The 15,778-nt window shown below is 46.3% G+C and overlaps 1 protein-coding gene across 2 annotated transcripts in view; it reads left to right on the top strand.

The window, feature by feature from the left end:
• Nucleotides 1-15,778, top strand: part of pde10a (phosphodiesterase 10A) — an 899,745-nt gene that overhangs the window by 420,472 nt on the left and 463,495 nt on the right. For both annotated transcript variants that reach the window (XM_085981463.1, XM_085981462.1), the window contains exons 8-9: nucleotides 10,365-10,415; nucleotides 13,805-13,863. In XM_085981463.1, coding sequence (XP_085837589.1) covers nucleotides 10,365-10,415; nucleotides 13,805-13,863 — 110 coding nt within the window. The remainder of the gene's footprint in view (nucleotides 1-10,364; nucleotides 10,416-13,804; nucleotides 13,864-15,778) is intronic.

Below are 15,778 nucleotides of genomic sequence, written 5' to 3'. Positions count from 1 at the left end.
CCCCCCAGTCCGCTCTCTCTTCCCCCCAGTCGCTCTCTCTTCCCCCCGCTCTCTCTTCCCCCCCAGTCGCTCTCTCTTCCCCCCCGTCGCTCTCTCTCTTCCCCCCAGTCGCTCTCTCTCTTCCCCCCCCAGTCGCTCTCTCTCTTCACCCCCAGTCGCTCTCTCTCTTCCCCCAGTCGCTCTCTCTCTTCCCCCCCAGTCGCGCTCTCTCTTCCCCCCCAGTCTCGCTCTCTCTTCCCCCCCAGTCTCGCTCTCTCTTCCCCCCGCAGTCGCGCTCTCTCTTCCCCCCCAGTGGCGCTCTCTCTTCCCCCCCAGTCGCGCTCTCTCTTCCCCCCCAGTCGCTCTCTCTCTTCCCCCCAGTCGCTCTCTCTCTTCCCCCCCCAGTCGCTCTCTCTCTTCCCCCCCCAGTCGCTCTCTCTCTTCCCCCCCCAGTCGCTCTCTCTCTTCCCCCCCAGTCGCTCTCTCTCTTCCCCCCCAGTCGCGCTCTCTCTTCCCCCCCAGTCGCGCTCTCTCTTCCCCCCAGTCGCGCTCTCTCTTCCCCCCCCAGTCGCTCTCTCTCTTCCCCCCCAGTCGCTCTCTCTCTTCCCCCCCAGTCGCGCTCTCTCTTCCCCCCCAGTCGCGGCTCTCTCTTCCCCCCAGTCCGCTCTCTCTCCCCCCAGTCGCGCTCTCTCTTCCCCCCAGTCGCGCTCTCTCTTCCCCCCCAGTCGCCTCTCTCTTCCCCCCAGTCGCTCTCTCTCTTCCCCCCCAGTCGCTCTCTCTCTTCCCCCCCAGTCGCTCTCTCTTCCCCCCCAGTCGCTCTCTCTTCCCCCCCAGTCGCTCTCTCTCTTCCCCCCAGTCGCTCTCTCTCTTCCCGCCAGTCGCTCTCATCTCTTCCCCCCAGTCGCTCTCTCTCTTCCCCCCCAGTCGCTCTCTCTCTTCCCCCCCAGTCGCTCTCTCTCTTCCCCCAGTCGCTCTCTCTCTTCCTCCCAGTCCGCTCTCTCTCTTCCCTCCAGTCGCTCTCTCTCTTCCCTCCAGTCGCCCTCTCTCTTCCCCCCCAGTCGCTCTCTCTCTTCACCCCCAGTCGCTCTCTCTCTTCCCCCCCAGTCGCTCTCTCTCTTCCCCCCAGTCGCTCTCTCTTCCCCCCAGTCCTCTCTCTCTTCCCCCCCAGTCGCTCTCTCTCTTCCCCCCAGTCGCTCTCTCTCTTCCCCACCCAGTCGCTCTCTCTCTTCCCCCCCAGTCGCTCTCTCTCTTCCCCCCTAGTCGTGCTCTCTCTCCCCCCAGTCGCGCTCTCTCTTCCCTCCCAGTCACTCTCTCTCTTCCCCCCCAGTCGCTCTCTCTCTTCCCCCCCAGTCGCTCTCTCTCTTCCCCCCCAGTCGCGCTCTCTCTTCCCCCCCCAGTCGCGCTCTCTCTCCCCCCCAGTCGCGCTCTCTCTTTCCCCCCCCAGTCGCGCTCTCTCTTCCCCCCCCCAGTCGCGCTCTCTCTTCCCCCCCAATCGCGCTCTCTCTTCCCCCCCCAGTCGCTCTCTCTCTCTCTTTTCCCCCCCCCCCAGTCGCTCTCTCTCTCTCCCCCCCCCCCTCCAGTCGCTCTCTCTCTCTCTTCCCACAACAACATGCCCTCGAAAAAAGCCCCGGCACCGCCGGGCACCCCCAGCTAGTATACTTATAAAACACCTTGGGATTTTCCTTTAATTTGCCCGCCAGTGTTTTTCATGCCCCCTCTTTGCTCTCCTAATTTATTTTTTTAAATACCCCCCTGCACTTTCTATACTCCTCTAGGGCTTCCACTGTTTTTAGTCCTTTGTATCTGCCAATTGCCTCCCTTATTTTCCTAATCTATTCTTGTATATCCCTTGACATCCAGGGTTCCCTGGGCTTGTTGGTCCCACCCTTGACCTTTACGGGAACATGTTGGCGTTGTACTCTCTCTATTTCCTTTCTGAAAGACTCCCACTGCTCTGATGTGGATTTGCCTACAAGTAGCTGATCCCAGTCCACTTTGGCCAGATCCTGCCTCATTATATTAAAATCGGCCTTCCCCCAATTTAGAACCTTTATTTCCAGTCCATCTTTGTTCTTTTCCATGACTACCTTAAATCTCACCGAATTATGGTCACTGTCACCAAAATGCTCTCCTACTGACACTTCTACCACTTGCCTGGCTACATTCCCTAGAATTAGGTCCAGTACCGCCCCCTCTCTTGTAGGACTTTCTACATGCTGGCTCAAAAAGCTCTCTGGATGCACTTTAAGAATTCCGCACCCTCTAAGCCTTTCATACTCTGACTATCCCAGTTAATATTGGGGAAGTTGAAATCCCCTACTATTATTACCCTATTATTTCTACACTTCTCTGAGATTTACCTACATATCTGTTCCTCTATCTCCCCCCTGACTGACTGGGGGGCCTATAGTACACTCCGAGCAAAGTGCTTGCCCCTTTTTGTTTTAAGTTCTATCCATATGGCTTCATTAGAGGAACCTGCTAAGATATCATCCCTCCTTACAGTAGTAATTGACTCCTTGATTAATATTGCGACACCCCCTCCTCTTTTACACCCCCCCCCTGTCTCGCCTGAAGATTCTATACCCCGGAATATTGAGCTGCCAGTCCTGCCCCTCCATGTCTCTGTGATAGCAACAATATCATACTCCCAAGTGTTCATCACATCTTCAATTCATCTGCCTTACTCACAAGACTCTTTGCATTAAAATAAATGCCATCCAGCCTTGCCATACTCCCTTGTGCCGTTACATATTTGCTCTGCCTTCCAAGCTGACTTGTTTTGTCCTCTATATTTGGCTGTGCATCACCCCCTACTATAGCTCCACTCCGTATCCGATCCCCCTGCCAAGTTAGTTTAAAACCCCCCCCCAACAGTACTAGCAAACCTCCCTGCAAGGATGTTGGTCCCGTTCCGGTTCAGGTGCAACCCGTCCGACTTGTACAGGTCCCACCTTCCCCAGAAGCAGGCCCGGTGATCCAGGAAACTAAAGCCCTCCCTCCTGCACCAACTCTTTAGCCACACATTCATCTGCTCTATCCTCCTATTCCTATACTCATTAGCACGTGGCACCGGGAGTAATCCAGAGATTACAACCTTTGAGGTCCTGCTGAGAATGTAAAACTTATTGCAACGTCTGTGAGATAAAGATTCAAGTAATATGGGGTGGGAGTTCCACTGATGACTGAGTGGGTAAACATGCTAGTGAGCCATTTGTACCAGGAAAATAACAGATGTATACTGAGTTAGCTAATCTCAGCAGGAGTGGTGGCAAAGACACTACAATTGGTCATTGTGTGGGGGCAGACGGAGTGAATACACATGCTGAAGATGGGCTGCTGAGATTTTAGTGTTTTTAGTGTCTAAAGTGGGGAAAAAAAAGTTTCATTTCATTTCAATTTTTAAAAAGGTTTTAAAATTAAATTTAGTTCTCGTTAAGTTAGTTTAGTTTAGGTTAGTTTAAGTTTAGATTAGTCTAGACAAAGTAGAGAAGGAAAAGACCGCCAGAAAGACTACCAAAGAAAAAAAAAACCCAGAGGAAAATAGAGGAAAAAAAAAAGCCAAAGCAAAAAAAAAAAAAGAAACAAGAGAAGAACTACACAAACCAGTGAACGGCAGCCACACGGGGCTTCAGCAGCGGTGGTTGAGTCGGCGGCATCGGGACCGAGTTCGAGGAGGCGAGGTGACTCGGGCCGCAGCCCAGCGGTCCAGCAACCGGCACAGCCGAGGGGACTCGGGCCGCATCCCAGAAATCGGAACGCAGCCCGGCAACGGGCACAGCGGAGAGGACTCGGGCCGCATCCCAGAAATCGGCACAGCCGAGGAGATCCGGAACGCAGCCCGGCAATCGGCACAGCGGAGAGGACTCGGGCCGCATCGCAGAAATCGGCACAGCCGAGGAGATTCGGAACGCAACCCGGAAATCCAGCAATCAGCACAGCCTAGGGGACTCGGGCCACAGCCCAACAATCCAGCACGGGAAAGGCCCGAGGAGCCAGGCCAGCAGGCACAGAGACCTCTGAGGAGAAGGAGAGCAACCAGAAGGCTCGCAACCAAGACCGTGAGTACAGGGCCCAGGGAGGGAGGCCCAGGGAAAGGCCCGAGGAGCCAGGCCGAAACAGAGGCCCAGAGACCTCTGAGGGGGAGGGGAACAGCCCGAAGGCACCGGGAAACAGTGGCTCACAGACTCAGACCTGAGAAGGGTGAACCCAGGAGCCGAGGCCCAGGGACCACGGGGTCGGAGAGGGGGACCGGGAAAGTTCGCGAACAGGGAGAGGGTAACACCAAACCCGGGGCCCCAGAAAAGCTTATTCTAAGATCAACAATACTTTACCAAAAATGAGCGAATCAGAAGATCCACAACAGCCCCGCTTCCAGATTCCCCCCAACACCACAAAAAAAGCTATAAAAACGATCAAGCATGCTCAGATGAGAGAAAAACCAGAAACTCTCTTTACTGACTGTTACAACAATGGGACAAAAAGTAACCTCATATTCTACTCAGATCAGCCAGCGGCTTGGATCAGAGCAATAAAATCACACTATACCAGTGTTAAGCTAAAAAATACCGCAAATGGGTCCATAATGAAAATTAACACACCAGGAGACAGTTCAATCACGACTGTCAACGCGTACAATACCGGAACAATATTAGTGCAAGGCAACCTCGACAAATTTGCAACGGCCTTCAGGACACTGAAAAGATCAACTACGAGGGGAATGAACAGCCCCAGAGTGGCCCGCACTCCCCCCAACATTGACAACTTACCAGGAGAAAATCTGCATGGTCAAGGGATGAACGAGCCACACAGTTCAAACCAGACACTAACCCCGGGGAACCACAGCCACACGATACAACTGACAAACCCCAGCATAACTACCACGGAGGAAGCCACACATAGTTCCCCTACCATTCCCAGCCCACCAAGAGAAGAGCAGCATAGCCAGGAAGTGAGTGAGCCTTCCAGGGCCGACCAGCTTAGCCAGGAAGTGAGTGAGCCTTCCAGGGCCGACCAGACACATACCCCGGGATCACACAGCCAGATACAACCAAAAGATAAATTTTATCAATTAGAGATAGAGATGGTTAAACTTAGAGAGGAGGTCCTCAAATTGAATGACAAACAAAAGCAGGAGAGGGAGAGACACAAGAGAGAGCTGAATAGACTTGATAACCAGGTGAATCTACTTAAGAATCAGGTGAAAGAGCTGCAGGAAAAAGAAGAGAGCCATAGAGGAGAGAAAACACCATTAGACCAGCAACCAGAGACTAGAGATAAGACAAGACAGAGCCGGACGGAACGGCTGCACTCCCACACGGAACAAAAGCAACAGACACACAATACAAGGGGTGCCACACAGACCGACCAGCATGCTGACTCGCAATCTTCCCCCACCACCATGGAACCACAAGCGAGCCGCTCACAAGAGGTACGCACACACCAGACACCCCAGCCCAGCACACACACTATGAGTCCAGGCGAAAGCCACCAGACAGTAAACACAAACAAGGCTGACGTCGTAATACTCATAGACTCAAATGGGAAATTTCTATGGGAGAAAAAGCTCTTCCCTAGAAGTAAAGTAGAAAAGATTTGGTGCCCAACAACAGACAGAGCCATGGGATGGCTGACCAAAGCCAGATTAGGCTCCCCCCAACACATAATAATACACACGGGCACAAATGACCTAAAGGCCAAACAGAAAGAGGTAGCAACATCGCTCAGAGCAATGATTAGGAAGGCAAGCAGTACATTTCCAAACACTAGAATCACTGTTTCCACAATATTGCCGAGAACAGACTTCAACAACAACACAATTCATGAGATAAATGCCAGCATAGCAACAGAATGCGAATCAAACCACAACGTACACCTGGCCCAACACCCCACCCTCGATGAAGAATGTCTTTACGACCACGTCCACATCCAAAGGCAAAAAATATCGATCTTTGCTAAAGCCCTGAAGGACGTCGCTTTTAACCGGGTCCATACCCAGACTCCAAGAGGACCCCCCCCCCGACCACCAGAGATCAGCGGGGTACATATCAGGAACACTACAAAGACCACCACCACACCAACCGAGACCAGAGAGGATCCCCATGCAAAACAACATTATCAGACCTGCACCACTCCTGTCCCACAGGGGAATAGGACCGCTACCAGCCAGACAGAGGGAGAGATGCACAGGACGTACGCAATACCTCAGACAGAAACAATCCATTAAGAGACAATAAGCAGATGTGCAGCAGCATCTACTTCCGCCTTATGGATCAAGGACTAATTAATAGAAAGAACTGTAACCAAATTGTATTAACTTTTGTAGACAACTGGGGTGATCTTTTTTTTCCCCACACTTAGACACGACAAACACGTACCACTCTTTAACCTATCATAGAAAAAGATAAAACTTAACATGAAATCCTTATATATTTCGACCTGGAATATCCAAGGTCTACGCTCTTCACTGCGAGAAGTGAAGAGTAGGACCCCAGAGTTCATAGAGGAAACTAAAGATCTAGATATTATCATTTTACAGGAAACTTGGTATAAAGGAAAAGGACACACCGGCTGTCCCCAAGGGTACACTGAGCTAGTGGTCCCCTCCAATAAATTACCAAGTGTAACCCAAGGCAGAGACTCCGGAGGCATACTGATCTGGTTTAAAACAGAACTTAAGAATTACATCAAATTTATAAAAAAGGGCGAAAACCATATGTGGCTCAAACTTGAGAGGGAGATTATCTCAAACACCCAAGATGTTTACATTTGCGCACTTTATATCCCTCCAATCGATTCCCCGTACTACAAAGAGGACACCTTCTCCAACATGGAGGGGGAAATTATCCAATACCAGGCCCAGGGGAACGTGTTGATCTGTGGGGACTTCAATTCAAGAACGGGCGAAGAACCAGACTTCACCAATAATCAGGGAAACAATTACGTATTCGGGAATAACCACTTTGACATCCCTTCCCTTCCATACAGGCATAACTGCGACAAGCAGTCAAATACCAACGGTAAACAGCTACTACAGCTCTGTCGAAACCTGGGTCTGTACATTGTCAATGGTAGGTTCATAGGAGACCTCCTAGGAAGATCGACCTACTGCTCACCTCTTGGCTGCAGCACAGTAGACTATATGATTACAGACTTGGACCCATCCTCTTTCAGAGCATTCACAGTCAAACCACAAACAACACTGTCAGATCACAGTCAAATTACTATGTTTCTCAAAAAGACAGAAACAAACAACATAGAAACACAACCCAGTAAACTGTACAACACCAAAAAATCGTACAGATGGGCCAAAAACGACACGGAAAAATACCAGAAAACAATTAGCAATGCATCAACTCAAGCTCTCTTAGACGCCTTTCTGGATAACATATACACTCACAATAAAGAAGGCGTAAACCGGGCAGTTAGTAAACTAAACAATATTTTTGATAATTTGGCAACAAATGCAAACTTGAAAGCTCGCAAGAACAAACCCAAAACAAAAAACTATGAAAAATGGTTTGACCATGATTGCCATAACATGAGGAAAAAACTTAGAAAACTATCAAACCAAAAACACAGACATCCAGAAAACGAGGAATTACGCCTTACTTATTGTCAGACGCTAACACAATACAGAAACACACTCAGGACCAAAAAAGAGCAATTTATTAAGAATACACTCAGCTCCATGGAGGAATCCATTGAGTCGAATTGTTTCTGGGACAACTTGAAAACACTACACAAAAAACAACACGACGATTTGTCCATTCAAAATGGGGACACATGGGTAAACCACTTTGAAAAATTATACCAGAAAAACACACTAGGACCAGAGCAACACCAAATACGCAAAAAACTTGAAAAGCTTGAAATGGCCATAAAAGATAACCAAAACCCGCTAGACGCCATAATAACAGAAAAAGAACTTCTTGAAAAACTCAAGGACCTGCGACCAGGAAAAGCTTGCGGGACAGACGGCATACTAAACGAGATGATTAAACACGCAGACGACAAACTGAAACTGGCTATCCTAAAACTCTTCAACTTGGTTCTGAGTGTCGGTTATTTCCCTGACATCTGGAACAAAGGACTCATAACACCCATATACAAAAGTGGGGACAAAATCGACCCAAACAACTATCGAGGCATCTGTGTAAACAGTAACCTGGGGAAGGTATTCTGTAGCATCATAAACAAAAGACTTATAAACTTCCTTGAAGAGCACAATGTCTTGAGTAAAAGCCAAATTGGATTCCTGCCAAACTATAGAACATCCGATCATATCTTCACCCTACAGACCCTAATTGACAAACACGTTCACCATAACAAAAGCAAAATCTACGCATGCTTTGTAGATTTCCAGAAGGCTTTCGACTCCATCTGGCATGACGGTTTATTCCTGAAACTTATCGAAAGCGGGGTAGGAGGTAAAACATATGATGTAATTAAATCAATGTATACAAACAATAAATGTGCAGTTAAAATTGGAGACAAACAAACAAAATACTTCCCACAGGGGCGGGGGGTGACGCAGGGCTCGCCAATCTCACCGACACTCTTTAATATTTACATAAATGGATTGGCAAAACTACTTGAACAATCTACAGCACCCGGCCTCACCCTATATGAATCCAAGGTTAAATTCCTCCTCTATGCCGATGACCTGGTTCTGCTGTCACCAACTAAGGAGGGTCTACAGCAGAACCTGGACCTGCTGGAGTCATTCTGCCAGACTTGGGCCCTGACAATAAATCCCCAAAAAACCAAAGTCCTTGTGTTCCAGCAAAGATCCAAACAACATGGACCCACAATAAATTTCGCAGTAGGAACAACCAAAATTGAACAAACCACTCACTACACATACTTGGGCTTAAAAATCAGTTCTACGGGAAACTTCAAACTGGCTGTGAATGAACTGAAAGAGAAAGCAAGAAGGGCTTTCTATGCCATCAAAAAATCAATCCAAATAGAAATCCCAATTAGCATTTGGCTCAAAATTTTCAAATCAGTAATTGAACCAATTGCACTCTATGGCAGTGAGGTCTGGGGACCACTAACACAACAAGATTTTGCAAAATGGGACAAACACCCAATTGAGATCCTACATGCGGAATTCTGTAAAAGTATCCTCCGGACTCAAAGGAAAACAGTAAACAACGCATGCAGGGCGGAACTAGGCCAATACCCATTAATAATCACTATCCAAAAAAGAGCCACCAAATTTTGGAATCACCTACAAATGAGCAACCCCCAATGCTATCACTACGACGCCCTGAAATGCCAAGAGCTGACCATAAAGAAGAATACCCTCAGTCAACTAGTCCTGGGACTCAATAAAGTAACTAATAACAATACTAACAATAACCAGCCCCAGGACAGTGACAGGGTAACACAAAGAATTCGACCCAACACAATCGTTGCTAAGCAAAAGGAAAAATATCTGTCATATTGGGCAGAAACAACAAAAACCCAAAGCAAACTCAATTGCTACTTGGCCCTAAACAGACAATACAACATAGCTGATTACCTGACCATGGTAAAGGATAACAAACTGAGAAGAACCTTGACAAGGTACAGACTTAGCGAACATAGCCTAGCGATCGAAAAAGGCAGACACAGGCAGACCAGGCTGCCAAGAGAAGACAGGATATGCTCTCACTGCAGTCAGGGAGTAGTTGAGACAGAGATGCACTTCCTCACAGCCTGTGGAAAATATCAGGGCATCAGAGAGAATTTCTATCAAAAATTCTCACAAATATGCCCTGAATTCAGAAATCTGACTGACAACCAAAAACTCCCATTCCTACTGGGGGAGGAGAGAAGCTGTGTAACACTGGCGGCACACTATGTTACAGCTTGCCATGAACAGAGGGACAACCAGTAAACTAAGACAAGAGTATATATAAACAAGGCGAAAATATATTTATAAACTCAGGGATATACCTGTTTATACACTGTATGAATGGAACCGCGTTTATGTGTTCAACCATAAATGTATTTTGATGCTTTGGCAACATAAGATGTACCTTATCATGCCAATAAAGCGATTTGTATTGTATTGTATTATTGTATTGTGTCCTTGAGCTAGGAAGTGAATAATTCAACAAGGGTTTCTGCGGCTAACCAATATCCAAAAGAAATAGTAAGAGTGGACATTGGGTGAAGACAGGATCAGGCTTGGTTATGTCCCCCGTGGTCAAATAGCCTTCCATCATTCATGGTCACGGTTCACACATGGAAAATGGCCACTTGCTCATTGAACCATACCAAAACAAAAGTCGGTGCCTTCAGAACAAGAGGGGTGAAAATTGGAGAATGGGGTGGAAAAATTATCCTAGTTTAGTCAGATCATATGTGTTCTTCTTTTGTATTCTTTGTTCCAGATTGCCACTGCAGGTTTAGCGTGGGCATTGGTGGCAATACATCAAGTCCAGGTATGATTTCAGCGTTTTCTAATTTTACAGATTTCCAGCATCTGCAATATTGTACTTTTTTTCAATACTTAAAATATCCTTGTAAGAAAACAAAATATGGAATAGATCGGGAGTGTTGTAACCATGAGAAAGTTATGTTGGCTAATGTAAACCACAGAACCTAACACAAGTTCTGTTTGAACAGCAGCTTTGAATTGAAAAATACGTTTTCTAGATCATTTATTTAGTATTTGGCAATTTTGACAGACTTAGTAAGAATAGATTGCAGAGCAGAATGCATGATGTTATAAAGCATTGAAAAATCAGGAGAAGATCATTGAATCTCCCCCAAAAAATTAAGTAGATTATTTAAAAATAAATGAAACAATTACCAAGGTTGATGGTTTAAAGTAAACTAATCCAGTTTGGGGTTAAAAAAAAGAACTTGCATTGCTGACAAAGTAGGGGTTGCCCACCTAGCATCTTGTATAACCAGTAATAATGCATCCTAGGTTAAATTATTAATTCAAAACAATCATTTTAATGTGTGAAATATTTTTTTCTGAAGTAATGGGCCAGAAATTCGGGTTGGAGGCTTCCCGCGGGTGCAAGCCCCCGATCTGCACTTACCCAGCGTGCCTGCCGTTGTGCTGTGGGCCCGCGTGGGATTCCGATCCTGGGCCTCCTCCAGCTGCCGGCGCGCAGTGCTTGCGTATCCCAGGGGTGCAGTTAGTTCGAAGCGGCCCCTGGGATCACGTGGGACATGGAGAGCCAATCGTAGCAGGGAATCTCTATTCATAGATTTGACAGGAAGACCTGTCAAATCTATGAATAGAGATCGGCCCCAAAACCTAACTAAAGCTTCAAATACATTTTTTTAAAAACATCACATTTTTAAAATAACTATAAATTACATAAAATAACTATTTTAAACAATTTAAATTTTTGAAAAAATTAATTACACTTTTTAACGGGGCTAAAAATAAACTTACCTTTCTTTAAAGTAATTAAAAATAATAAACCTGTGGAAAAAATGTTTTAATTTTACTTAATTCACCACTTACCTTGTTAAAAGCAGGCCTTGCGACTGCTTTTTAAACGCGCAGCTGCTAGAGACTTACCCTCCCGGAGAAACCTGTAAAAAAAACAGAAGTTCCAGGTGTACGCGCTGCCTCTCCGGCACTAGCGTTCGACCTGTGAACCCCTTCCTTCAAGCGAACGGAAGTTCCCGTTTCCAGCGCATGCGCAGTGCATGCATGAAACCGGCACTTTCGTTGGGCCTACGTGTGAGTACCCAGCGCGTACTCACCCGTGGGGACCCGAATTTCTGGCCCATTGTTTAATTACCACTGCCCCTTCAAATTTCCGTTCAACCAGTAGGATTCCAGAACCATATCACCGGGGCCTGGTTCACAAAACCAGCTCTGCAACGTAATATCTGGTTGAGTCCATGGTATATGGCTGCCATGACAGTTATTCACTCATCTGACTGCACCTAAAATGAAGTGTTATCATATACTTAAGACTTCAAATAACTTTAATGCTTAGCCATATATTTCCCCATTGCACCAACATGCCCCTGTGCAAAATCAACAATCTCTACTCCAGTACACCCTCTCCTGGTAACAGACAAAAAAAATTCTTAGCACAGAGGATGATTCGAATGCAGATTTCTCTGCCACACATCATTGTTAAAGCAGTCTATAAATTATTTTAAAAGGGAGTTAGTTGTGTGAAAAAGAGGAATATTGAAGCATATGGGAAGTAAGCAGGAGAGTGTTTTTTTTATTCATTTATGGGATCTGGGAGTCACTGGCAAGGCCAGCATTTATTGCCCATCCCTCGTTGCCCTTGAGAAGGTGTGATTAGACCAAGTGGCTCATGTGGAGAGCAGCATTGGTACAGACTTGGTGGGCTGGATGTTTCTGTGCTGTAGCATTCTATAGCTCAGAATTTCCTGAAAATAACAGCATAAGCATGTCGTAATGCTGATTCTCAGTGCAAAACATCAAGGAAATCTGGGCGTAGTTGACATGCTCATTTTTAAACTACATCCGCATTTCCTCGATCTTTTACGGCAAGTCTGCAAAACCTCTTCTACTCATTAACAACCCATGCAAAAACGCAGCTCGGCGAATTTCCTAATTTTATGCCAGTTCTAAACGGGCTGTAAATTTAAACCTAAAATTTTAGATACAAAGTTAAATTTTTGGTGCTTTTTTCTGATTTTTTTTAAGCGTTCCTTTTTTTAAATTTCTCCTCACTGAAACCTACAATTTTCTTAAACATGCTATGACTAATGGTTTGATGGCTTTAAACTTTAAAATCTCTCTCTCACATGCACACTCACACGCACACACTCACGCACACACTGACATACACTCTTACACTCACACACTCATGCATACACACGCACTCTCTCACACACACCCACACACAGGCCGCGATTTTAACAATGGAGGCGGGTTGAGCGCGGATCAGGTGGTTTCCGGCTACCAGTCCCGCCCCCAGCTGCATCCGGCCCACAGACGTGATTTTGCCTTGATTGACCTTGTTGAGCCCGCCCTGTGGGCTTGCCGGCCAATTAAGAGGAAGCGGGTCAGATGACGTCATTTGATGACGCATCATCTGCCGGTTTCCTTAAAGGGACCATGCAACAATTTTATTTTGACAGTTGATTTCTCAGTGTTTGACAGAATTGAGGTGCTGTAAACACTGACAATCACTGCACAAAGGTGACCTCTTGCACCCAGGCTCTCCAATGACTCCCTCCAGAGGCTGGAATAGATGGCAGCTGCACGTGAGGTGGCAGAAGCGATCTGTCACTGGTGAGAGAGGTTCTCCCAATGAGGTGGCACTGGACATGGATTTAAAAACTTGTAACTTAAAGAAAAGTGTAAATGTATTAAAAATGCAGTTCCCAACATGCTCTTTCCTCTGAGACCCACCATGTGCAACATTGGATCCTTCACACTACTTCTGCAGCTGTCATCAATCCAGAAACATTACAGCAGACTCACAACATGCCACACTTATCTGGCGTGGTGTCCGGACATCGGGAAACCCGAGCCAGAAGCGGCAAAATTCAAAAATAGGCTGTTAACAACTGGCAACTACCTGTTAATAGGCAGGTAATTGACATTAATCCTCTTCCCGCTGCTAGGTGTCGGGTCCATTCGCAAATTGGGGACCCGACACTTGGGATAGTTGTTTGGAGGCGGATTGACAGCGGGATCGCAACCCGCCGTCAATCAAAACGATTTTAACCTTTGGCCTGCCTCCAAACCCACCCTCTGACGCCAGCAGAATCGCAGCCACATACTCACTCACAAATGCACACTCTTAACTGAGCTAATTGGGGGCAAAAGCCCTTTTAAAATATTGCCCTGATATGAAACCTCCTTTTTCAGGTCTCCAAAGGTCTTGCCAAGCAGACTGAATTGAATGATTTTCTGCTGGATGTATCCAAGTAAGTGATTAATATTTTTGATTTGATAAATAAATTGTTTGATACAATAATATATGACATAGTAAAATATCCTTATTATTAAACATTGGCTTGGTAGTCAGTGCAGTATATTTTGTAAAGCTGGCAAATTTGAATTAGGCAACTGAAGACCTAACACCAAAATCGGGTAAAATAAACCATAGTTTTAGAAGGGAAAATGCCTGACAAATCACTTTGGCTTCATTGATGACATTACAGATGAAGTTAATAATGAAATTCCCAATGACATAGTTTATTTGTACTGTTAGAAATCTTTTGGATAACATTTCACATGAAACTGTTGGAATAGAGCATGGGACAGGATGAAAAGTTGGTTTAAAATAGGAAACTGAGCACTAATGAAAGGTGTAGGCCCTGATATTTTCAAGGGAATGGGGGAGCACGGTTGCCGGGGGGAAACCCAAAAACGTGGAGGTCCTGCCGAATTAAACGGCAGGACCTCATTATCATTTTTTTACTTGACAGCCGGCCAGATTGCGAGGCAGGCTGACTGCTGGGCGGGCAAGCCAGCGGCAGAAGGCGCAGTTGAGGATGGTCCCCGGCAACCAGGAAAGAGACAGAAGTGGGTCGGGGGTGGGGTTGGATCGGCAATCGAGAGGGAGAGAGGGTTGGGAGGGAAATATCACAGTGCAAAAGGCTTAGAGTGAGGGTTGGCCGATCACAGCAGATGATTTCCTTGTGGGCCGGGGTGAGCACATCTGCCCCTCCTGGCTCACAAGCAGTGCTTTAAAAAGCACTTACCTGCTTGATCCGGCTGCTCACGTCTCTATTTCGCTGCCTGGTTTCATGAGCTCTGGGAAACCCAGCCGCCCAGCGTTAAATTTTAAATCAGGCTCCCAACCACACTGTGGGTACCTGATTTAAATATTATAATACATTTTTCTGCCTCTCCATGATGGGACTCAGACATGCCACTGGCAAATTGCCGCTGTAAAAATTGCAACCGGCACATTATGAGATTTAAAATTTTTACCCCTCGACCCTCTTCAGCCCATCATGGGGGAATTAAAATTTCCCCCAAATTGTCAGACTGGGATATATTGTTGAATGGAGTGGACTTCAACCTTTGGTTCTCATATTTGTCAAATTTGTTGATGACACAAAAATACAGCTGTAAAAACAGACAAAGCTGCTAAATTATGGATGTTGAAAATGCACTTAGATGGTAGGCTGGGAGAGTTATGGTACGAGACGGGTGGGGTTCTGTGGGCTGAATGGTCATTTCTCATCCCAACCCTTTGTTCTTGTGAAGCATTCACTGGTCATTTTTATGACATGGTGAGGGACATTTGACTTTAACCAGCTTGGCCAAGAATTGCAACTAAAGCTTCATAGAATCATAGAATGGTTACAGCATGGAAGAAGGCCATTCGGCCCGTCGAGCCCGTACATTCATCAAATGAGAAACATACAGTTCCATCTGAAAGCATCACAAGACAAGATTTTAATTACATTAAAGCTACTCTAAGGGCTTAAAATTATATATACTGAAGTTTTCTGGGGTTTTATCAGATCTTTTGTAGTTAGGGAGGAGGAGTGTGAAATATTAGATGAGATAAACATAGTGAGAGAGGAAATAGTAAGGGGTTTACAGCATCTTTGAAAGTAGATAAATCGCCAGGCCTGGAAGAAATGTATCCCAGGCTGTTAAGAGAAGCAAAGGAGGAAGTAGCGGAGGCTCTGACCATCATTTTCCAATCCTCTACAGGTGTGGTGCCGGAGGACTGGAGAATTGCTAATATTGTATCGCTGTTTAAAAAGGGAGAAAGGGATAGACCGAGTAATTACAGGCCAGTCAGCCTAACCTTGGTGGAGGGCAAATTATTGGAAAGTATTAAGCGTCATTTAGAAAGGCACGGATTAATTAAGGACAGTT

The sequence above is a fragment of the Somniosus microcephalus genome, chromosome 3 (assembly GCF_052327205.1).
Source record: "Somniosus microcephalus isolate GS21.2 chromosome 3, FLI_Smic_1.0, whole genome shotgun sequence".
Lineage (NCBI taxonomy): Eukaryota > Metazoa > Chordata > Chondrichthyes > Squaliformes > Somniosidae > Somniosus > Somniosus microcephalus.
The sequence above is the reverse complement of the archived record's forward strand: the minus strand, read 5'-3'. Positions and strand labels throughout refer to the sequence as shown.